This window comes from Marmota marmota, unplaced genomic scaffold (genome assembly GCF_001458135.2).
Source record: "Marmota marmota marmota unplaced genomic scaffold, marMar, whole genome shotgun sequence".
Lineage (NCBI taxonomy): Eukaryota > Metazoa > Chordata > Mammalia > Rodentia > Sciuridae > Marmota > Marmota marmota.
The window spans coordinates 25,388,688-25,414,545 of record NW_026000153.1 but is presented as its reverse complement, the minus strand read 5'-3'; the positions used below and the strand labels follow the sequence as shown (position 1 = coordinate 25,414,545).

The 25,858-nt window shown below is 42.3% G+C and overlaps 1 protein-coding gene across 10 annotated transcripts in view; it reads left to right on the top strand.

The window, feature by feature from the left end:
- Grb10 (growth factor receptor bound protein 10) overlaps positions 1 to 25,858 on the top strand; it is a 175,481-nt gene that overhangs the window by 121,346 nt on the left and 28,277 nt on the right. For 8 of the 10 annotated variants that reach the window (XM_048786618.1, XM_048786619.1, XM_048786622.1 and 5 more), the window contains one exon: positions 19,082 to 19,238. In XM_048786618.1, coding sequence (XP_048642575.1) covers positions 19,082 to 19,238 — 157 coding nt within the window. Of the gene's footprint in view, positions 1 to 4,710; positions 6,193 to 18,051; positions 18,291 to 19,081; positions 19,239 to 25,858 lie in introns of those variants that run through there. The other 2 variants (XM_015490345.2, XM_015490344.2) reach the window with 2 other exon arrangements.

Here is a 25,858-nt window from a genome sequence, read left to right as displayed (position 1 = left end):
AATTTCGTTTTTTGTTGTCTCAGCCACTGAATCAACCAGAAACCTACTGGTGTGCTGTGATTTTTCACAGTCTAGCTTTTTTCAAAATCCAAAATTCTACTGAAAACTTCCAGAATAGATCAGGGCACTTCTGAGTGTGGACAACACTTTAGGTGTCTGGGATGAAGCAGTCAGAGGGACAGCCCATGTGGGCCCAGAGAGGCTGGTCATCCAGACCATGAGGGTTGTCAGCGGGGTCCAGTCCTGAAGAGAGGTTGCATTTGATGGGAGCATAGAAGAGGCCATTTGAATTGCATCTTTGATGGTACTTCCTTCAGAAGAGTGGTTGGGCTATCATACGGCTATGGTTATGAGAACCACACAGTGCTGGTTTAAGAATGGAGAAATGAGTTCCATGTGCTGGCATAGTGGAGATTGTACCAATAATCAATAAGATAAAGATAAATCTCTTTTCTTTGTTAGACAGTTACGAGCATGGCATCATTATTGAATTCATTGTACTATGACACTTTACAACTTATTTGGATGAAGAGTCATATATTTCTTAGCAATATTATGGGTTATGTCCCCCCAAATTCATATCATGGAGTCTTACCTCCAATATGTCTGAATGTGGCAGATGTATTAGGATGAGGTACTATTAGAGTAGGGTAGCCCCTCGTATAGTATGGCTGGTAGCCTTACAAAAAGGGGCTTACAAAATTTGAACTGAGATACACACACAGGGAGACTGCTGTGTGAACATTAGAGATTGGAGTGGTGCTTTTATAAGCCAACAAATGACAGTGACTTCCAGCAGCCCAGCAGAAGTTAGAAGAGAGGTACGGAATGGATGCTTCCGAGGTCCCCAGAAGGAACCAACCCTGCCGTCATTGTGATCTTAGACTTCCATTTCTGGGAGGCAAGAAGTGCCTCTGAGGCTCCCACACAGTTTGTGGCACTTTGTTACAACAGCCCTAGCAAATGAATACACATATACTAAAATAAATTTTAGATTGATGGATGGATGGATCTGTTAATTAAAAAAAGAAACCTTAAGTAGAAAAAAATATTTAATTAGTCCTCAGACTAGGGAACTAGGGAATAACCCTGGGACTAGTGAGTAACACCTTACCTATTAAAGCAATGATGGAATCACAGAGTAGAAGAGCGATGGATTTGACCATAAAGAAAATGAATGTTGTAAATTAAATGTTAAGCTGTTGCGAACATAGGAGAGAATATTTGCGCTACTTGTTTTCAATATCCCGAGTAAAGAACTCTTACGAATCAATAAGATAAAGATAAATCTCTTTTCTTTGTTCCTTATCTCTTTTCCTCCAAAGACTTTTTCCACTTTCCATTCTTTTAATTCCTCCCAAGAAAAGGACGGCTTTTCATACCTCTTCTTCCCTCTGTCCTGCTACCCTTGCTTCAGATTTAATGGACAGGAACTGCTGTCTAAAAGAGCTGCCTATTCTGTCCACCACCTGTCTATCCCACCTGCCTCTGCACCCACCGCCTGTGTTCCCATCCATGTAGGGACATGTCCCTGCATCTTCCTGGGGCCAGCCCCTCCACTCTCAGCCTCTGCCTTGCCCTTTCAAGGACGCTGCCTGCAGTTGTCCCTCTCCTTCCTTCATCAGCAGTCTTGTCCTCATTCCTGGGTCATTCCTGTCAGTGTCCAGACATGCCTTAATATGTCTCATCCGAGGGAGGCCCTCCCTTCACCACCCCCCTCTCCAGCTGCTGCTCCAGCTCTCTGTCACTTTTCTGGCAGAATTCTGGACCGGCTGTTTGACTCACTGTCTCCACTCCTCGTCTCCTGGTCTTGACTTAGCCTACCCCAGTGATTATTTTAGTTCCACTGGTTTGCCTGAAATGGACCTTCTCAAGAAGACTAGTCACCTACCTCTGTCAAAGCCAGTGGTCCATTTTCGGGGTATCTTCAGAGACACCTTGACAGCTTCTGATATAGCCTTGATTCTTACACACTTCCGTCTCCAAGATCCCATGTTCTCTGTTTCTACATCTCTTCGTTTGCTGACTTTGGTCTCCTCTATTCTTCGGTAAACTGCTTACCCTAAGTAAGGTCATTGCAACCAGGCCATTATATGTTATCTCCATTCCCTGGATTGGGCTCTGTCCTCAAATACCAGGACTTATCCACTATTGGAAGATGCTTTACTTAGGTTTCTAGTTAGTATTTGAAATTTAGCATAAATGAAATACGGCTGAAATACACTCTGCTGAAGCCTCACAACCTAACACAATGGCTTGGCTGTCCACTCAGTTTCTCTGGCCAGTAACGCAGGATTTCATCCTTGATTTCTCTTTTTGACTCATGCTCAGATCCAGCAGACTGTCCATCTGTAGAATGTCCCATGTCCAGCCACTTTTGGCGGTCTCCACTTAAATTTCTAGTCCGCGTCTGGGCATTACAACAGTTCTTCAACCGTCTTCTCACACTACCCACTGCCCACAGATTTTGTGCCTTTTTTGGAGAACCAAATAAATCCCATGTTTCTCTCAGTGTACCTCAAATTAAATCCAGACTCAGCCAAGGGTCTCTGTTCCTTTTACCCTCAGGATCTCCTTCTTGAAATCTTTCCTCGATTGCCATTTTGTCATCTATCATCACTCCCTCTGGGGTCCTTCCCAGGCCACTTTGGGGTGGGCAGTGGCCGCAGCCCTCCTCTAACATGATATTCTGCTGTGATGTCCATACATCTCCTGAGATAAACTTGTTTGTTGGTACCTTTGTCCTCTAACATTTACCATGAGAATATGAGGACAGGATCAAGGTCTCCTGTCCTATCCCTACATCCATGAATGGAGTCCAGTACACCCCAGACATGCTAACACAAAAGCAGTGGGGCTTGTTTCATGGAAGTGCCATGTGTTGCCCCAGTGGGATGGTTGCCCTCGCTTTGGCAGAGGAAGGATTAAATCCCAGTTCTTAAATACAGTGTTTTACATCCAAATCTGCTTCCACAAAATAGCAAAAAGAGGAAACTTTTTTTTTTTCTAACCAAAATTCCCCAATCTTGTCAACAGACAGTTCCATCAAAAGATAGATCAAACCATGCTAAGGTGACCCACAGCCTGGGAATCAAGCCCAGAGTATTTTCTTTGTCTTCTACAGGTAGAATCACAGAGGTAGGGATTGTGTCCCTTGGAAGCTTCAAAATAAATAGGGCCAGGTAGCACTTACACCATGAAAATATTATGAGTGTCTTGATGGCCTCTGGAAGTAGTAGGTTGAGGCTTACAGTGTATTACACTAAAGAGTTTAACTCAATACCCAGAATAATGGAGCAGCAGGAGGGATGGGGTGTGTTTTTAAGTAGGTTTCAGTGATCCTGCCTTTGTAATCCTCACTCCACCAAATTCCCTTTGTTGCCATCATGGTGACATCATAGTGATTTAAGCCAGAGGGTCCATCCAGTCCTCATCTTGCTGAACCTCTCAGCAGCATCTGGCCCTTTCCTCTCGCTTCTCCCTCTGCCTAGAAACACCATCTGCTCTTCTTTCCCAAAACTTGGTCTTGGCTTCTGCCTCTCTTCCATGACTGTCCCATCTCAGCCTTCTTTGTTCAGTCTTCCACTTTCCCATTCTGAGGAGTGGCCAACAGGGCTTAGGGCTGAATCCCTTCTTCTCCACGTTGATTCCCTGGGTGACCCCAACCACTCTTGGATGTCCATTCTGAAAATCAGTTTACATTCTCATCCAGACATGTTTCCAGCTTCCACTTGGGATCTCATCCATGTACATGTCTAAAAGACACTTCAAACTCAACATGTGATTCTGCCCCCAAAACCTGATTCTTCCAAGATGCCCCATCTTAGTGAAGTGGCACCGAGTCCTTCAGCCACCCAGGTCAGAACCTCTGATCTCCTTTTCGTCTTTGCTGTGGTGTTCCATACCACATCAGTCAGTGTTCCAGAACTGAACAGTCTTTCTACCTCTGCTACCAGAACCTAGGTCCGAGTTTTGCCTTCTTGCATAGACCTTTGTGGAAATTTCCACATCAGATGGTCTCAGCTTCAGTTGTTGCCCAGGGTGTGTCCCCACACAACACTCAAGTGATGATTTGAAAGCCAGCTGTCAGAGCATGGCATCTTTTGCATAAGGACTTTGCATTTCATGGTGGGAGCCCAAGTTTTCTCAGATACCAGTGAGGACCTCCTTTCCCTGGTACCTTCTGCTGAACTTTTGTCTTTCACCTTCCAGCATCTGACACTGTCTGGATTTTGCTTCTATGATTGTTCTCTGATATTTTTTTTTCTCTTCCTCATGCAGGTAGATCTGGAATAGCTCAAAAAGTTTCCCCCAATCTAACTCCAATCTAAAAATATAGTTTTTAATGGTTTATTACATTCTAGGTTTAATATTTCACAGTATGTTTGGTTACTACTTTTGAAAAAAAACCCTCTTAAAAAATGTTACTTATGGAAATCCCACTTGTAATTGTGTAGTGCTGATTATTTTGATCTGCTTTTCAGGTTGCAAGATGTTATGATTGGATGCTGTATCTTCATAGCAAAGGTTTCAATGTAGAAGATGACAGATCTTAAGATTTGTTTTTTGGTGCTGGAGATTGAACCCAGGGGTGCTTTACCACTAAGCTACATCCCCAGTTCTTTTTATTGTAAGATAGGATCTTGCTAAGTTGCCAAGGATCATACTAAGATGCAGAGACTAACCTTGAACTTGTAATCTTCCTGCCTCAGCCTCCCGATTACAGGAGGCAAGTGCCAGCAAAAGCCTAGCTTTTTTTAAGAGGTTTTTTTTCCTTGTTTGTATTGTTGTCTTAAGATGATTGTCAGTAAAGACAATTGCACTATAATTGTGCTATTCATACAAAATGAGCTCTCTTCTGTTAATAGGCATATTTCATCCTATGCACAACCTGTTCTGCACCTTTCCAGTCTGTGGCATTTTTAAGCTCATTTAGAGACACCTGCATTAGCTGACTTTGTGGTCAAGCTCAGTGAAGGAACAATAAACTTGCTGTGCAGCAGCATTCCTCTCTCATTTCCATCGTTTGGCCAGGTGGGAATGGCACTCACAGCAGCCACGGTTGAAATCTGTACATGAGACCTAGAATTGGTCTTTGGTTCTTTATACTAATTGTTTTGAGGGTCACCCCTACCAGGGAGGGGGGGAAAACCCCTCTGATAAAAGCCATGCACTAGAGTCTAGCTTTCCCCTATACGTGTTCACATTGGAATGTCTGCTCATCCATCCCCACCTATCGCCATCCAAGGAAGCCAGTTCATCCACTTGGAGCATGACAGTTGTCAAACATAACACTGCAAACAGGATTAGGAGTCAGGAATAAGTTATGATTCATTAGCAAATGTTCTGTGTCCAACCAGGAAACCAGGAAGAAAAAAGAAACTGGTTTTTCTAAATTATAAAAGCAACAAATGTTCCCAGTAATAACAAAAAGTGAAATTTACACTAAAAGAAGGTATATAATAAAAAATGAGATCACTTTCTCCTCACTTCCAACTGTAGTCTCATTCCCCACAGATGAGCAGTGTAGACGGTATCCTGTTTGTCTTTTTTACAGAATTTATGTGCTTTTTCACAGTTTACCCCCCAAATCTCAGGAGTATCCCACTGAATGGAGGTGGCAAGATTTATTTAACCAAATCACCTGTCAATGAGCAGTTCCATTGTTTCTAGTTCCTTCTTTTATTAACAGAATGAAGTGAACGTTCTCGTTCATAGGTCTTTGTTCATTTAATGGATGGGTGGATGGATGATTGATAGATAGAGAGATAATTTCTAGTAGTGTCATTGTTAGATTAAAAGATTTATGTGTTATTTTATATGTGTAAAATACATTTTATAAATCACATCAAAGTGCTGTCTATCCCTTGTCATAAAATGGAAAGGCATGTGATCTGGCCAGGGCTCTGCCATTTGTTGCAGTGTGACTGTGGGCAAGTTCTTCTCACCACCAGACTTGGCAGCCCTGGAGCTCGAATGACAGTGGTTCAGGTCATGGTGAAGGCGGTGTCCCAGGGAATCCGTCGTGTTGATTGGCTGTTTCTATAGTTCAAGAAACTCTAGAAGATGTTTACTGAGCCTGTCAGAGAGCAGAGGAACAAATCCAAAGAGGTTTGACAAGTGACATTTGCTTTCATATAAACCCTGGAAACCTCTTTGAGCCTGAGGACAGCAGGCAATTGGAGGATGGTGGTAAGATGTGCGCTGTTGGTTTCTGATATTTATTCCTTTTGGCGTTAGACCTTCCCAGCTCATGTTATGTAGAACCTTTTCATATTCTTGGTTTTCGAAGAGTCACTGCCCACATTGCTGTGTTTTGGCTTATGTTTCTTCTATGTTTGTCCAGCGGACATATCCGCGTACGAAACTGGAAGTTGCCATAGGCCGTCAGCTCGGGTGATTTTTGCTTGGGCTGCCTAGTTTCTTTGTGTGCTGGAAAAACAGCAATCTGGGAAACCATGTGGTTTCAGTGAATGCATTCTGCTTTTTAAAAGAAATCTCGATAATTAATGTACTTAGTTCTTGCTAGTCATCAGTGTTTCTGTGATTCTGTAATCCATTTTAATGATGAATAAGTTTACTTTTCAAAAAGTTATGGGTAGTATATAGATTATATGTATAAACTGTGCTCATAGCAATTGTATTTTGGAGATGAATTGGATATGACCCTAAATGGCAGCTCTCTATGAAAGTTTTATCATGTCCTTCATTTTCTTTGTTGTTCAGAACTGGAAAAGGTACAGACCTTATTAATCTTCACCATCCTGCATGAGCTCTCTTGCCCCAATTTCTAAACTTCCAATAAATCTGCCAGTCTTCCTTCACCAAAGTGTCTGCCCATTGCAGACCCCAGGTCTGTCTGTCTGTCATTAATGTGTCTGTTCAGCTGTGTACCCCACCCTCCCACCAACACCACAGTCACAGTGGGATCTTTGCAGATGGACAACTGAGCTCCGGTAGGCTGCGTAGAGGCTGATGTTCTGTTCTTGGTAATCCAGTGCTGCCATCCAGGGCACTGCTAGCACAGCTGGTCTTAAAAAGGCTACTAAAAGTTACCTTGCTCAAAATTAATACTAGGGTCTCTCCTGCTTATGGATGGGCATAGGCAAGAATTTTTCCAAAATTGAGTTAAAAAAAAAAATAAAATCTTGTATTATAAATTGCCCTAGTAAAACCAGAGTATTTTCTTAAAAGTAAATTCATTATACTCGATTAATTTTAGATTGGTTGGGAGGAACTGCATTGGGTGAGGTTGCAAATTCATTTCCCCACTATGAGCCTGACTTCAGCCTTCCCATAGCCACCAAAATAGTATAGGCATTAGCCTGGAGCCCTGTGATGGCCAGCCTTGTGGGACCTGCCTGGGCTGGTACAGACACACATCTATAAGTCGGCCTGATTCCAGGAATGACCTCAGAGAGCTCCACATTTGCTCAGGGGATATTTTGTTGACCCCTGGTGAGATATTTGACTCGGACTGAGCCATGGTGCCTGCGTGTATTGTGTTATAAATATCCAGAAGAATGAAGATAACTGCTTGGTGGAGAAGAGATGGAAGCGCTCTTGGTAAAGAGACCAACCAAGCAAATACCCTCAGTGTCATCTGTAAAGTTTCATATTCTGGGGATAATGGTTAGCAATGTGAAAAGACACTTGAGAAAAGCCAGGTGGGAAGAGGAGACCCACATACCATTACTTTCACACAGCATATTTTTCTAACTTCCATTTTGAATTAATTTCAACCCTCTTGAACAGTTGTGGTAATAATACAAAGAGCTCATGTATTCTTTACTCTGATTCCCCAGTTGTTAATACTTGGCACATTTCAAGCATTTTTGTGTGTGTGCGTGTGCGCTCATGTGTGTATGCACATATGTAGAGATTACATTTATGCATGTATATACATTAATACATGAATATATAGCATTCTTTTCTCTGAACCATTTCAAACTAACTTGTAGATATCAATTCCCTTTACTCCTAAATACTTCTGTGTCCATTTCCTAAAGATACGGTTGTTCACTTACAGCAAGTACAGTTATGAAAATTAGGGTGTTTAGCATTAATAAAGTACAGTGTTTTGCCTGCAAAACATACTCAGATTTCCTTGATTTTCTCTATTATATCCTAAAGATTTTCTGCTATTCTGATTCTTAAACTAATTGCATTCATTGTAATAAACTCTTTTTTTTTTTTTTTTTTTTTTTTTTTGCCATGCGTGAAACTCAGCCCTTCCACATCTCTGGTAGCAGAGAGGTTTATTTTTTGTTTGTTTTTGATTTTTGGTACTAGTGATTGAAACCGGGGGCGGGGGGTCTTTATATTTTATTTTATTCTCTTTTTGAGTCAGGGCATCTCTAAGTCGTGGAGCCTGGCCTTGAACTCGAGACTGGCCTTGAACTTGCAATCCTGCTGCCTCAACCTCCCTAGTTGTGAGGATTACAGGCATGCACCACTGCATCTGGCCAACAGTTCTTTCTTGAAGGACCCAGTATGGTTTGTGTGGCACATCCTTGGAGTTCAGTCAGGTCCTCAGAAGGGAGGATATGTCCTTCTCTGGACATCACCTCAGGATACTCATGTGATAATCTGTCCAGTTTGTACTGATATCAGTATTTAATGCTTGCTTTAGGTGTTGTCTGCTAAGTTTCTCCTTGTTAAGTTACTGCTTTTCCCTTTGTAATTAAGAAATAATTCGAAGGAAAGTAATTTGAGACTGTATTAATACTCTGTTCCCACCAGACTTTCATGGACTAGTTTTGTCATGTGTTAATGATTCTTGTCTTTCTAACTCTTTCATTCTGTTTTTGAGTTGATGTTTTATTGTAAGGAATGCCTTCTCTCCCATTTGTTTATGACATAATTATTATCACTTTAGTAAATGACTTGTACTCCATTAATATCACTTGCTTCTATGTTTGGTGCCTGTGGAAGCCTCTCTCAGGCCAGCTCCTGCTTCCTGGCAACCTGTCCCTAACAAACTGCTTCCTTACTACCTCATCAAGGATTTTTCTGCTCTGCAGTCAGCAGGGTTGGCACTGGTATGGATAACTCCTTGTGGAAGGTTCCCTGTGCAGTGTTGGAAGCTGAGCAGCATCTGGGACTTCCACCCACTAGGTGACAGCAGTCCTCCAGCACTGCTGTCAGATGACAGTGTCATTGCTGTCGTCTAGGTGATGTGGCACTACTAATGACAGCAGTTCCACACTCATGCTAATTTTGACAACCAGACATGTCATCACGGGGATTGCAGATATCCCTTGTAGGCAAAATCCGCCTCCCTCCCTCAGCCCCTGCTAAGAAAGGGGGTGAAGGAATGTTGTTTCTTTCCCGAATTTTATGTTTAGTAAGAGAAACCATTGAATTCTTCCAATAGATTGAGCAGGAAAAGTGGCAACATATTTCATTTAATTTAGTCGTAGAACAAGAATAAGAGATGCATAGAATGTTTAGGCTTTTTTTTTCTCCCTAGTCTATTTCCTAAATTTTAAAACTTTAAAACTGCACAAAAGTAGACAGAATATTGTGATGAACCCCCATGTCCCTCTGCTTGGCTCCCATATCTGTCAGCCTGTGGCCTTTTGTCTCAGCCTTACCATATGAGCTACTGCCTTTTGTGATGTTTTGACATGAATTACAGCTGTTCTATCATTCATCCTTAAATTTTTTAATGTTTCCGTAAAATGTCATATAGGGGTTTTTTTGTGTGTTTGTTTTTTTGTTTTTGTTTTTCTGTAATGCTCACACATGGACCTAGCATACAGTAAGCAGGTGCTATACCACTAAGCTATATCTCCAGCCACATTTATATGTATATTTTTTGACCAGAAAATGCTAAAATGCGATTGTTCTACCTAAGACTTAAATTAAGAGATATGTTTTAAGTTACTTCTTTGCAGTCCTAGTGTAGCAAGTTCCACTAAAAGACTTTGCAACCTCAGGAAAGGTTTAGTGTCAAAGAGTTTAATCCCATTGAATACTCTGGTCTTGAAGAGGCTGGGCCCAAAGTTGCACTGCAGACTACATCCCCTTTATTCATGCTTTGGAGATGCCTGTCCTCCAAAAGCTTTCTTCACCCCTTAGAGATTATCTGTTACCTGCTAAGAGATTCTCAGATGGGCTGCTTAGAGATCATCAGGTCACCCACTTAGTGATCATATCAGGTTAGCCACTTAGAGATCAGTTGATCACTCACTTAAAGAGCATATCAGGTCCACCACTTATAGATCATATGGTCACCTGCTTAGTTATCATCAGCTCTAGCCACTTAGAGATCATTGGGTTACCCACTTAGAGATCATATCAGATCAGGCACTTAGAGATCATATAGTCACCCATATAGTGATCATATCAAGTCTACCACTTAGAGATCATCTGGTCACCTGCTTAGAGATCATCAGGTCACTGCCTACAGATCATCTGGCCACCCTATTTGAGATCAGATCAGATCATCTACTTAGAGAGCATCTAGTCACCTGCTTAGCAACCATATCTGATCAGTTGCTTGGAGATCATCTGGTTACCTGCTTAGCGATCGTATCAGATCAACTGCTTAGAAATCATATCTCAACCTCTTGATCATCTAGATGATACTGAAGTAGAAAACCCCTCCACAGCCCTCCCTCCAACCCTTGTGGTCTCCTGCTTTTGCACTCTGTTCACTTCCCATTCCCCTTGATGGTCAGTATATGATGGGGGGACCACTTCCTTTTCTCAAACCATCACTTCCTTTTTCATCAGACCTTGGCTTCTGTAATTAGAAGACAAATTCCTAATTACAAGATTCCCAACTGTTTAAACCTGAAACTGTTCAAACTACCCTAAATATCTGTGGAGCAGAAGTTGCAGGATAACCTCTTTTCTGCCTGCCCAAATGCCATCTAGGTGCATGCTACAGAGGTGTTGATCTGGAGCTGTACCCCAGGCTGTCTTACAGGCACTAGATGCCCCCCTAGCAACCTGGCCACAGAAGAAGACACATGAGTCTGTTTCAAAAATGATCACTTACTTAGTACTTAATCTATTAGGAACATTATGCTGCTTGACCCTCAAGCCTATGGGACAATCCCCCATTTTATTGCTGAAAACATCAGCAGAGGGGTTGACACAGGCAGCAAGCAGCAGAGTTGCAGCTTGAATCCCGACTAGCAGGTTTCAGAATCTGTGCTGTGCCAGAATTTCTTTCCAATCTTGTGCTTTTGAACAGTTTGGACATGGGCAGGGGCATGTTCCACAGGGAAACTGTAGCTATTCAGAGGAGTGAAAACTGCATTAGAGAAGGTGCTCACCAAGTGTTTACTGAGCAGAGACTGAAAATCCAGAGATGCTAAATGGACTTGTTCACAGTTCCCATATGTTCTCAAAAGATTTGACTTTAAGGAAGATTATTCTACCAAAAATTTGGTGATCATTTCCATTCTTGAAAATGTTTCTTTATTGGAGATATATTATAATAGATCCTTATACTTAAAAATTTATTTAAAGAAAATAAACATACAACTAAGACTCATGGGTAAGGATATTCCTAGCAGTGCCATGACAAGAACAAACGATTAGAGAAAACTCCAATGGGAAACATTGGAGAATTTTTTGTGTTTGATTCAACTATTCTTCATGTTTGATACTTTGAAGACTATAAGGCATCAAAGAAACGTTGACCTGGTAAGATGTTGATGATATAGCCTGAAGCTACGTAAGTGTGATTGTAAAACTGGACGCAAAATGATTGCATTGTGTCTGTTTATAAATATCTGTGCAAAGAATCCTGCAACAGTAAGTCTAGGAATTTTCAGTTATTATTAGGAACTTTTTTCCCTTGGTTGTTTATTGTATTTTTCTAATTTGTTACAATGAACACATTATTTTTGCAAAAAAAAAAAACTAATATATGTGTCTATGCCTGTGTATTTATGTATGCTTATATACTGTATGTGTATATATGTATATATTTATATATATATGTATTTGTACATTTATGTATGTATATTGTTTGTACATATACATGTGTACACATATTTGCATGCATATGTTTGCATATATGAGGGTGTACATGGACCTGTGCGTACATGTATGTATCTGTATTTAGGTGTATGTGGGAGTGCACATGTATGCACATATCGGCATTTGTGCACATGTTGGTATGTACGTGTATGTGCTAGTGTGAACTTGTGTGCACATGTGTACTGTGCATGTGTTTTGTCTGTAAATGCATGTTTGTGTGTATGCTTTATACACATTCATGTTTGCACATTTTATATGTGCATATGAATGTTTCTGTGTGTCTGTGTGTGTGTATACATATACATATATATGTGTGTGTGTGTGTGTGTGTGTGTGTATATATATATATATATAATGAGAGAATATGTATGTGTGTGTCAGAAGTTACTAATCTCTTAATAGTTCAGTTTTGTGGTCATCTCTGACTCGAAGGCAAATACATAAATTCTAAATCTAAATACAATAGGTTGGAGGTTGCAGCATCTTTCTGAAGTTCAGCATTTTCTGGAAGGAGGGTGCAAGGATAAAATGCTTAGCTTTTGGTAAACCTGGCCTGTTTTCATAGTCTCCAAATATTCCATGGACATTCCTCTGGGACGTTACCAATTTGAAGGTGACCGGGAGGGCTATGGCTATTCCTTCAATTGTCACTCTGTACCTGGTCCCACCACTGTCATGACAGTGCATGATTAAAGTGAAAATTTAAATAACAGAACTTGGTCCATATCTGGGTCTCCAGCACTTCCAGCCAAGCCATCTTTTGAATGTCAGTTTTCTCTTAAAATACACACACACATACACACAAAAAAGGAGTCATGTTTGGAAACAGAAATCTAACAGCAAAGCACAGTTATGTGCTTTTTCTGGAATCTTCACTCCAGTGACTCTAAGAGGGCCTTGATCCACTTTGGGGAGACCCCTGAAGTGGTCCCCAACCCAGATCGGGATTTTCTGAAGATGACCATGCCCATTAAGGACATGAGGATACTTGTATCGATGGTCACAGCTCCCGAGCCTTTTATAGCATACAGTTGTCCCATTACCCATGCTCTCACTTTCCTCAGTTATTCAAAGTTAACTATCTGAAAATATTAAATGAAAAAAGTCTAGAAATAAATGTTAAGTTTTAAATTGTGTGTCTGTAAGGTGATGAAATCTCATGCCGTCACCCTGCATCCCACTTATGATATGAATCATCCCTTCATCTGGAATATCTACCCTGTATACTCCACCCACCTGTTAATTATCTAGTAGCCATCTTGATTACCAGATCATCTGCCATGATATTGCACTGCTTATGTTCAAGTAAACTTAATTTTAGTTAATAATGTCCTTAAAGCCCAAAGTAGTAACACTGGCAGTTTGGATGGTACCAAACAGAAGCTATAAAGTGCTGTAAGCTTTTATTGTTAATCTATTACCGTGTCTATAAAAATAAACTTTATCCTAGGTATGCACATACAGGAGAAAAAATTAAAATGTGTATAGAATCCTCAGTTTCAGCAGTTGCTAGAGATCTTGAATGTATTCCCTGCTGTGGATAAAGAGTAACTATACCTTCTTTTTGCTGCTCTTCAATTCACCCATCAAAGATTCTTTTCAAAGTAGTTTTCAGTTTTATTTTCTATAAATGAGACCATTTTATAAAAATTGCTTTTGTCAAAATAACAGGCTGTACATAGTCATTTTAGGTAAGTTAAAAATATATACCCAGATGACCAAATCGAAATAAATTCTTCCAGATAAACTTCTCTGCCTGGTATAAAACTGTTGTGGGGGGTTACTTAACTGGTGAGAGACCCATTCAGAACTGAGTAAAGTCCTGTTTGTGTCTCCAAACCCATGGTTGACTTTCAAGAACTATTTTTTTAAAGTTATTTTTAGAACTATATCTCTTTTGGAAGAGGTTTGCAAGTTTAAAATATTTTAAAATCTCACTGAAAACTTGGAATCCATAGATTAATAAAGCAAATATTTTTAAAGTAAACTTGAGTAAGTGTAATGGAACAGAATTATTGTGTATGTTCTCATGATGGCGAACACAGCCATATATTCACATATAGTTCTTTGGTTATCATTCCTTTTTTTTAAAGTAACACCATCCATCTAGAGCAAAAGTGAAAAAAAAAATCTTGGTAGAATTCTGTTCTTTCTCACTTAAATTAACTAAACCTAGCCTCTTGCATATTTCAAAGTCAGTTGGATTTACCTCAAACCTCCTAGGTATAAAGAACCTCCTCCCCACCAAATTTAGAAACATTAGGACCACCTAGGATCAAAAGCCTTTTCACATGAGCCTTGGAGTCCTCCTGGCAAGAAAGATTCTAGGTGCTGGGGCGCACCTTGCTAATGTTTCCTCGGTAAGTAGATCTTACCAGTCAAGTGACCTCTGCACAAGGGCAATGGAATGAGAGAGCCCTGAGTTCAACTTCTGGCTCCAGTACTTTCCATTCTCCTTCATGTTGTGCCAGGTTTGCTGCCTTCCAGAAAAAAAGCTGCACATCTGGTAAGGGATGTGATATATCTGTTTCAGCGTTTGGTTTTCTCTACCTGCTTTGGCTCAGCTGTCTTCTTGCTTTCTTTGCTTGAGGTTCCATAGAAGCACAATAAAACAGGGTTTGTACCACTTAAAATAGGACCCCATCAGTGTTCCGTGGCGTATCCTTCCTCCTGAGGACAGCCTCCTTTTGGCTCTTTGATTACAACCCAGCTTCTCCAAAGTGTTTACTCCCCAGTATTCAGAAGAGGCTTCTGGAGTTACAAAAAACTCCAGCCTACATCCTGTAAGAGTTCTTGACCTAAGAAGTACCTCGAGTGAAGAAGAATGAAGACGACACTAGGCCCACCAGCTTCTGGGGCAGACGCCCTACGAGGTCCTGGTTTCTGTATGGATGCCTGGGGGCGGGGAACCTCAGCAACTCTTGGTCAGTCTGTGCACCACGGGGCCGGGCTGTCTGCCCAGGGACATGTTGCACTGCAGACGGCTCTGAGGGAGGCAAAGAGCTGAGAGTGGCCCATTTTCTATTTTTATAAGGTGATTATCACTGAGCCTTTGGCAGAGGCTCACTGCCAAAGTCAGGAGGTCTTTTGAATTCAGTAACGAGATTCCCTGAACTTGTAAGTCAGCCAGCAGCAGCAGCAAAGTCTGTCTGTTGCATAAAGCTGAAATGGGATGTCTGTGCTGAGATTAGGAACTGGAAGGGCCCAGAAGACCCTCACTGTGTACCTGCTGGGGACCACTGAGATTAAGAGCCAGGCATCCCAGAGTGGAGTTTGGACCATGGAGCTGACTCTACCCTCAGATCTAATTGCTCCTAAGCTCCTTCCTTCAAATTTGCAAAGAATGAAACACTTACTTCTCTGTACAGTGAATGTATAAAAAAATGACCATGGAAAGTCTGGAAATGGTGGAACATTCTACCACTGCTTCAAGCTTCCATAACAGGATGCAGTGGCATACCAGCCCAAGGGTACGTCAAAGCTTCCTCCCCCACTCTCTAAAAGAGAGTTTTATGCTGTTGACATAATTACACCCTCTTTCATATTACTGTTTTTAAAAGCAGTTAGCTATTTGGTTTTCTTTGCAGTAGAGAAAAGGAAATTGAGGATTTGGGAATTGGCTTTTCCCAACTGAATCATTCCCACTGCATCATACTGGTCATGAAGTCTGCTTTCTTAGAATTGGAATCTGAGTGGGAAGCAGTCTTCAGGGTCCCACCTTCACCCCTTCCCTGGTCGTTCTGCAGGACTTCAGCTGGAGCCCACTTCATGGCAGATACGTGAAAGTCATGAGGCCAGTGCTCCTTAAGGATTCCTACTTTACAAATGGGGGAACTGAGGCCCAGGGAGGCTGATTAACTCAGCCAGATTTCCACAACTAATAACCGATGAAATAGAATTGCAGCCTATTCTGATTTTAAGAGCTTCTACTTGAAAGCACCCCTGTGCCGTAACTTCCACCACACTGATTCTCCAAGCAGTGCCCCATGGTAAAGAGAAGGAAAGTGAATTTGGGGCAGGTAGTTACCTGCCTGAATTCACAGCTCTAGTAGATGGCTGAGCCAGGATGGAATTTTCTCCAACTTCTCCACCTTCTCTTGATATTGCCCAGATTCATCTATTCTCTGCACAGAGCTCCCCTGGAAAATTACTGCCTGTGGTATTGATCTTTCCCTGATGAACTGTGAGTTGCTGTGGGACAGGGTCTTGACCTGCTTGAGAGAACCTGCTGTGCTCACTCTGTGCAATAAGTGTAAGTACTGGATGAACCAGGAGGACCCAGGCTGCTCCCTAGGAGCCCTGGACTTGGAGCAGCTGACTCCTGAACTGTAGGACCTTCCTTTGCAATCTGAATGAACCCCCAGCACTGCCCAGATGGTTACTTAAGAGGCAGTTCAGGTGGTTCAAAATGCTTCTTCCAGAAACTCCTACTTTCAAAGCTCTGCAGCAGGGTGGGGGTGGGGGTCTTTCTGTGTAGTGTTGCATATTTATTACACACATTCTCATCTACAGCTCCTTGCATTGACCCGAACTGAGATGACTGGCATATGTAATGCTTTTCTTGATGTTCTGTCTTGGGGACTTGTGTTGTGTGTGTGGTCTGAGGGTTCTAATATTTGTGGTAGTAGCCAGAATTTGCTTGCGTCAGGGACAGAGGCCATAACTAGAGCATATGTACTCTTGTGCCCATCCCCTGCCTCAGGCTGCAGCAGTGGCCCAGCCTCCTGCCCAACCCACAATACCGTGGTCTTGCTACTCTGGCCTTTGTGGGGATCCAAAAGGAGTGGAGGTAAACATACGTCCAAACATATCATAGGTTTTAGTATTCAGACTGTATATAGACCTTTGGGGGAATTTCCAAGGAGCAGGAGAGGAGAGGAGAGAATAAAGAAAAAATACCATCAGTCTAAAAAAAATTAGGAAACTGGTGCCACAGCTTATCTGGGTGGGAAAAATGTTAAGTGAACTTGGAGAGATGTGAAACTCCTACAACAACATTATTCAACCTTCCTAGAGGAGAAAATCTGTATTATAATCACAGATAAACTCATTTGGAACCTTTGGAAAGAAAGAACATCAGGAAACACAATGTGGGAAGGGGAAAGCATACACTGCTTTAGGAGACATACTGGATATCACAATAAGCATGTGTCTGAGGCATTGTTTGAATGCATTTATATTTCCCAATCCTCTGTTTGTCTTTTACATTAAAGCATTTTAATAAAGAATGTTTTTACCTTGTGACCAGAGACATATTTTCTCAGTTTAAATAAAATTTTATTTTTATAGACCAATTCAGTCATGAAAACATGCTTTCACTGAGTTAAACATACATTCCAGAAAAGAGAGAGGTGGATTTCTTTGAAGTGAATGGGAGTTGAAAGCAAGACCTCCAGTCCTGACCCATCCTGGGCTTTCTCTGAGTCAGGAAGTGCAGAAGGGTGGAAAGCAAGGGTCCACCAAGCCAGTCCTGCCTCTCAGAGAAAGGCCCTTCCTGCTACCTCTGGCCCAGGGTATGACTTTACCCTTGTCATGGTTGCATGACTTTAACTGTGTCCCAGCCTCAGGGTGACCACCGACCAGCAACCATAGGGACCATCTGTCCAGAATGGTGCAATCCTAGTTTCTTCCCAGCCCTGTCCCCCAATGCAGCTGCACTCGTCCCAGCACCCCTTCACAAAACCTTAGTGCAAAACACATGAGAAGGAGTTGGAAAGAGCAGGGACATTCAACCACCCAGTGGCAGACCAGCTTTCTAAAAGCTGCCACTGACGGCAGCAGCTGGGGGACAAAGGTTAGTTGAAGATTTGGTCTAGACCCAGGGAACATGCGTGCTCCAGCCTGAGTTGCCTGCCGTGATTCACTGCCTGGGGAGGACATTGAACAGGGATTTTTCTGGTCAATCATGTTGAGGGTGTGTTGTTGTTGTCGTCGTTGTTGTTGTCATCATCCTTAGCTGTATACCTCCCCACCCCGCACCTCTGCCATGGAGCTCCCTGCAGTAAAATGGGAGAGGAGCCTGTGTGGTGATTACATCAGCCCCTGGAAGGACATGATTGGGCTACTGGAGTGGTTTGATTCACCACCTAAGGACCAGTGTGAGACAGCTGGGGGTGGGCAGAAGCAGCTAGTCAGGGCACAGCCAGCAGGACTGGCATCCACAGCCTGAAAGGGGGAGCCCAGCCTGCTGGGAACAGTTTGGGGAGACCAGGAACAAACTCCTGTGCGAAAGGCAATCAGGATTTAAAATGCCGTCTTATCCCTCTGACTGCTTTTTCCATGCAGTTGAGGTAAGTTTGTTTTGTTTTGTTTTGTTTTTTAAACACATCTCACCTTCCTCTAAAGATTGCGTCCCTGTCCGTGTTGAGGCCGGGACCAACTGTATTTATAATCTGAATTATAAATCTGAATTTCTGCTTGACCATCCCTTTGCCTGTGACCTGTTAGGTTTTTATGGATTTGAACAGGACCAGAAAAATGAAGCCTGCTTGTAATGTCATGACTGTATTCTTACTGAGCCCTTTTATTATTGATTTAAACTTTAGCATATGCATGTTCATTTATCTCTTCCTCCTCCTCAGCTTCAGGGAATGTGGGATGGGTGGGGGACACAGGGGCAGGTGGCCCGGAACCTAGAAAATGGAGAACAGAGTCATCAAAAGTTAGGATGGGAAGGGGAAACTGACAGGAGTTTTTGTTGGTGTGCTTGTTCTTGCAATTAGTTCAAATATAAAATATCCAACCCCTGAGACCACCGTCAGTATTTTAAAGTGAATTCTGTTGCTTCCTGAGCCAGTTTGGTGGCTTGGCTGTGAGCTCCACGTTCCTATGAAATGTCATGGGCATTTTAAAAATGTTGTGTCATGATCCTACCCGCTCTGTCCATAAGAGCTGGAAAGGGGAGGAGGAAAAAGAAGAAGGGGGACATCAACGGGCCCTCATCCTGCATCACTGCAGCCAAAAAAGTTGTCCATGTGTTTCAACATAGTATACTATTTTTACTCTTTCTGTTTTGTCTCAGGTTTTACTTCTTATAAGTACAAAATTGTTTATCTGTACTTGTCCCCTTTGTGTGTTGCAGGACGTTAAAGTCTTTAGTGAAGATGGAACAAGCAAGGTGGTGGAGATTCTGACAGATATGACGGCCAGGGACCTGTGCCAGCTGCTGGTTTACAAAAGTCACTGCGTGGATGACAACAGCTGGACACTGGTGGAGCACCACCCCCACCTGGGATTAGGTAAGGAACATCCTGGGGTAGGGACAGCACCTGGAAACCTCAGTGTATAGTCAAATGAAGACGCTATGCCAAAAGTGAGACTTCACTGCCCTCTGCTAAGTTGACATGCAGCTTACATGTTGCCCTCGACTTCTGCTGCTGTTTTTTTTTCTCTCTAAGTTTTATTTTTCCTCCCTCCTAGCCTTCTCCCCTCTGGTGCTTTGAGAATCTTGCCTTGGATGGTTGAAGGTAGTAACTTCCAAAGGGCTTGACTATAGCACCAAGGTTCTCTGTGTCTCAGCTCCTTTCCTTCCTTTCAGAGCCATGGGGGCTTGTCGCACATCCATGAACTGGGAGAGGGAGAGGGTACCCTTGCAGTGCCCTGGGGAGTGCTGGAGAATCACAGGATTGGATTGTAGTTGCCACTCTAGTGTGTTTGGCTAAGAAGGGAGCCCTGATTCCAGGTTTCTGGGAAGGGAGCACATCAAAAAGCAGTTGCATCCTAGGCTTGATATTTTCATAGCATCTCTGAGCTGGTTGGTGATGCCTTGATGGTGTGTTCCTGTGTGTGTGTGTGTGTGTGTGTGTGTGTACGCGCCCGCCCATGCACTTACACACATAGCTGTGTGGTTATGCTGAGAAAGCAAAGAGAATATTTTATATCGTGGAATATTTGAAAATATGTACTATTTCCAGAACTGACTTGAAGTTTTGTTTTTCTCAGATTTTCTGTCTCGGATAAAGAAGCTTTTCAGACTTCTATTTAAATTCCTATTGGAAAAAGTGTGGTGCCTGAAAAACCATAGATATATATTTAAAGACAGAATTTTCTCTAAATCAACAGCTATGTTTCTTCCACTTCTCAAAGCAAAAAAGAAAAATAAAACTCAGATAGCAGACTTCCCATAGTTTTAAAGTCTTCTCATGAACCTTTTGAAACATTAATCAATTGAATCTAAATCTCTAGGTCTAAAATGTTCATTTAACTAAATTCTTCCAACAGATAGGGTACAATATAGGCTTAAATAACACAATGTAAATTTGAGTTTTCATTTGTAAGTCACTTTTCCAGCTCCATCTGGACTTTTATAGATACATGTGTTCTTTTAAAGGAAGCAGATAGAGCTTTTGCTGATTTCTTTCCCATCTCTCCTGATGGCCAGCCTGTTTGTATGACAACAGAACTTTTCCGTTGTCACCAACAGCCTTCTTCTGCCAGGTTCATTCACCTGCTCTACAGTGAGCGGCTGTGATATCACCCTTGCTCCCGTGGAGATGGACTGACTGTCCTGGTCAATCTCTGGTTTGGGACATCTGTGAATGGATCCTACAGTAGTCTGATAAGAACACCAGAATCATATGTTGACACACAGATAACTTAGAAATTTAACAACAGTGGGAAATGTGCAGTGTGTGTGTGTGTGTGTGTGTGTGTGTGTGTGTGTACACACACATATGTGTATGAAAACCATATGCAGAAAATAGTAACTGCAAAAATGAGTCTGCATAGTAGTACCAAACAGTAAGTATTGTTGAAAGCCCATTCAAAAGTCAGAAAACTCTTTTTATCTGAAAGGAGCAGTGGAAGGGACTTCTCCAGATTTTTTTCTTTCTTTCATTTTAATGCTAGGGATCGAATCTAGTGCTTTGAGCATTGCCAAGCAAGCACTCTGCCACTGACCTTCAACCAGCCCACTTCTGCCGATATTTAACACACGAATATAATGATGCACACTTAGAGCTTGTGGTACAGATACACGTAACACATAAGGAATATTTTAGAAATTTTGATTCAGATATTTCTTATAGCCCTTGATTTCTGCAACTTTATACAGTGGATAGGCAAATTGTACATTAAAATTTTGGAAATAAATGAATGCATCACAACTTACCCTGAGGAGGTAAAGAAATCAATACCCATGCATACACAATATTCTTAGGAATATGATATTTCTATGTCTCATTCTTTGTTCTTTGTCTTATTCACAGATGGACTTAATACATGTTTTAAAGGGATGATGGTTTATTTTAAAATTAAAGGCAAAGGTGGGGAGGAGTAAGAAAGCAAGAAAAAAGAACAGGGCACTTTGGTCAAAAATTTAGATCCTACTTAATAAACAAACAAAATTAATGGCCTCACACAAACAGAATTTAGAGATACTTGAAGTTCCCTTGACTATCCTTCCTTAGTTGCCTTGCTTAACATCAATTCCTTTCTCATTAGGGACAACTGGTCATGTTTCATATAGGCTGGGTTTTGCAGAGGATTGTGAGAGTTTTTAGGAGTCACCAAATTATACTATCTGGAAATATCAGCACCCCCAGGACAGGTTCTGCTTCTGCATTCCCATCTTTCTAACTTCTCTGCTTATGCTTTTTTTTTTTTTTTTTAATGTGTGATCTAAGCATGTTGGTTAATTTATAGCAACAACGGTTGCTCATTAGGGGGAAATCTTATTTCTTCCATGATTCAGCAGCATTGGACTGTCAGGACTTCACTGGCAGGAAGATGCAGGTACTGGGCTGTGTCTCAGCACTCACCCTGGGATGATTATGAAGACCACAGCCTTGTGAGGAACTCTTGGTGGTGACTGATGCTCTAGTGCATGTTTCTGGGTCTTTCTAGCATGCTCAGGTCTGACTGATGCTCCAGGTAGGGCATCCTGTCCCACATCCCCAGATGCTGCTATCTCTATGTAGGGAGTAATTCCCTTAAGTAGTTACATGTTGGGTTTTCTCATAGGGACATGGACATACATGGGGATGACAGTTTGGGCAAAAAGGAAGCAGTGCTTGCATATCCATTAGGCAGATTCTAAGGCAGAATGTTAGCCAGTCCTCTGATTATGAATGGCTTAAGATATCTCAATCTGACATCATTTTTTTGTCTGTATATGACCTCAGAAATTGAGGATTTCAAAGCACAATTACTGTACTGACTTCACCAGATACAATGTTAGATTCTGAACAATATTAAACCTTTTTCACGCACAGAAAGGAATGATAGCTCTGGAGAAAGTAAGGGCAATTCCCAAGATAGTCCTTCCATGGTGGCTTCCTTCTCTCTAGAGAAGAGCCTCCAGGGCTCCCCTCTGGGCTGCTCTACTGTACCGATGGAGAAGCTGAACAGTGACTGCCTCCCTTGCTCTGTAGAGCTATGTCTCTGGCTGATGGGACTTGGCCCTGCCCTCTCTGCATTGCATTGTGGTCAAATGGGCAGAGACCTGTGAGCCAGGAGCCTGTCGCCCTTCTCAGGCTCCTCCTGTCAGCACCTGGGAGCATTCACCACTCAAGGTGCCTTGGAAACTTGGTGCAAAGCCCTTGGTAGTCAGCAAAGTCCCTTAGTGATTGGTGATCTTAGGTGAACATGTTGTATATTTTGCAATTGCCAGGAGTCCTGCTGCAGTCTGTTTATCCTTTTAAATACTCTCTTGATAATTAGCCCTTCCCACAAGACCAGCTTATTGGAGATGGTTTAGTCTCAGTATCTGAGAGTTGATCTCAGCAGTGGCAACACCATCCCTGATCAACGCCACCCAGCAGCCAAGGGTGCTGGTATGGGCCAGGTCCTTTGGAAGGCATCCCTATCCCTCTTCCCCCAGCACAAGAGTTTCTGGAAGCTCCACTTTGGCCAACACAGCTTCCCATCTAGAGAACATGGTGATGTTAAACAGTCAGCCTGCACACATAGCAAGTAAATGAATTTTTTAAAGGACTTTTGAAGAATACAAATTTAAGTATACCAAATGGCATTTTGGTATAATCCTGAACTTGAAAGTGGGACTGCAGATAAACTCCATCCTGTGGAGTCTGGGGGTGGTGGGGCTAGGCTCTCACATTCAAATTCTGAAAAATGTGGGCATTAGGCACAGAGGAAAGGACAGATGTTCTAGGAGAGGGGGCCCTTCACAACCCAGGAAAGAGAAGAGGGTTCCGGCCAGATTCTGTGGATTTCAAGCATTTGAGGATTTCTGTTATCCTTTGCAAATTGGCGGAAACGTCTCAGGAAAAGCCACCGTTCTTTCTGGAGCTGTTTCCAGCTTTGTGTTTGTTACCAGTTGGGTGAGAAATGCTGTGAGAGTAACTCTTTGGGGTCCTGCAGCTGCTTTGCTTTGGATGCTGACAACTGACTTACGCAGAAAGTTGTCAAAGGAGAAAACTGGCCCATTTGCATCCTCAGTTCTCAGGCAGAACCGTTCACAGACTGATTTTTCTGTCTGGGGCTCCCTATTACATTAGAGAAGTATAGAATGATCTTCTTTCCTCACTAAAATATGTATAGATAGAGAGGCCACTTACAGGGCTTGTCCCAGCATCAGGGTGATTTTTCCATAGACAAGCTTTCTTTGTTCCCAGTTTCTTAGCCCGCAAAGCCCTGAACTAATTGACAACTCTCTTCTCTTCCTTGCGTGGGCTGTGCCGAGGAAGGATGTGCTGAATAGGGCTGGAGGTTGGCTCAGGCAAGCCCAGGGGCAGCAGCTGGTGTCAGGAGGAGACAATGGAATCCAGCCTCTTTTCTGTGCACCAGTTCTGTGGTGTCCCTCCACCACCAACTAGAGGGGTATGGCGAAGAGTCACTTGAAAGCTGCTTGGTTTAAGGCAGAGAAACAAAATTTTCTTTGTGGAGTTGTCTGACATTTAAGTCTTTTTCTCATGGAATAGGATTGTAGTGTAGATGCTGGACATAATTTTAGAAATTTGAAAAATACAAATGTACTTAAAAGAATTTTTGCCTTTTCTTGTGTACATCAGTGATTTCCGAATACCGCCCTGAAAAGTAGCATTCTCGTTGTACTTAGAGCCACTAGAACAATAGGAGGTTTATGGACAGCCCTGTGAATGTTAAAAATTGGTTGGGAGAACTTTGAACTGATGATGTCCACTCACTGACTTCTGTGGACACTGTGCCCAGGGGCATTTGGTGGCAGGTTAAGGCTACACGGTTCTAGATCCCTGAGGAAGGGGGCTTACCTGCCACCTCATCCACCCTTTTTGAACTAGAAGCCATACCTAGAGATCTGAAGCCCCTCTGGGGTTACCAGAATGACCTGAGTGGGAGAAGCATGCTCCACATACTGGCCAGCTTGGCAATCTACTGGTTATCTGAGGCCACAGTGGAACCTGAGTCCCCTGGTCTCCCTTTCCAGGACAGCAGTTCCTCCCCTGTCCACCTGGGGTCTGATACTAAGGGCAGTTCTGTGTGCATTCACAGTTGTGTGCAGTTGCCCCAGGGGATTTCCAGTACAGAGGGGGAGGGAGGGGCTTAGGGTCAAGATCAGAGCATATGCTCTTTGACCATGGGCTTCTTAGGTCTGCTTCTCCCTTGAGGGTCCCTCTTGATTCCTCAGTCTTCTTTGGAGACAAGATACCCTTTGCTTTAGAGATAGACATCCTCACGTAGGTAGCTGCCTCTTCCCCTTTTAATTTCTCCTTATTTTATCCGGTAAAAATGTTTTATTCTATAAACCAACCATCAGTAGGTTATTAGGTTGTTGGTTTTTGTTTTTTTGTGTTTCCTGTAACAACATAAAGAAATTTTTCCATGAATAAAAAAATTCTAATGGAAGTCATTGATTTGTTTTCTCCCCAGAACATCTATTTTAAAGGAACAACCTTGAGTCTGGCATTTTTTAAAAAAAAAAACAAGCATCAGAGTTTTAGTCACATGCTCAAATTGTATGATTTTTCTCTTCTTTTCTGTCCTAGCAAAACATAAGGTCTGTGTTTTAGATTACATGTTGCTGGCAAAATTCCCTCCCAGACAGGGACAAGTGGGAAGTATCCCAGGTCTGCTGGTGGTGCCAGGTCTGGCCCTTCCTCAGAGGTTCTGTGAGCTTTTTGGCAACAACAGGGACAAAAATCCCTTTCCTTCATAAATTCTGGCTTTAAATACATTTCTGCTAGGAAGACTGCTCCTTGTAACATCAAAACCAAGGCCGAGGACATATCCGCCCAAAATTTGCTCCTAGTGCCAACAGTGACCCTGTTAGAGGAATACCCTTGGTAGAAGTTGTTCTCTACAGGCAGAAATTCTTCCAAATTCTGAGATGAGTTTCATTTGGAAATGCTTTTTCCCTAAACTTTGTTTGTTCCGTACAAGATGAGAGTTTATTTTAGAGACTCAGTTCTGGCTACATGAAGGACAGAACTGCCCTCTGTCCATTGCATAGCACCTCACTCTGTACCACGTTGGTGCAAGTCCACACACTGACCCTAATCCAGATTTACTCATTATTGTTTATTGCATCATTTGATGTAATTATTTCCCCTGTTTCTACCATCCCAGCCTGATTACAGTTTTTGAGATCCATGGGAGGGGATGTAACCTCCATCAGATAGCAGAAAGGCAAAGCTTCTCTAAGCACGTATTCTTTGGTAGTAGGCCAAGTTCTTCATGCTTCACATTTAATCAAGTGTACAAGCAGTGGGGAAAATAACCTTTCCAGATGCTCTGAAGTATGTGCGTGCGTGCGCGTGCGCACGTGCACAATGAGTACTCTGTGTAGTGTTTTCTTCTTTGCTTCACATATAATCCAGTTGATGAGAATATTCCATGATGTGGTTAGTGCTGGCTTCAGCGTGAAAGATGAGTACATTGGTACATCCTGTCTGAGAGCAGTATCATGTGCCTGCTCCCATAT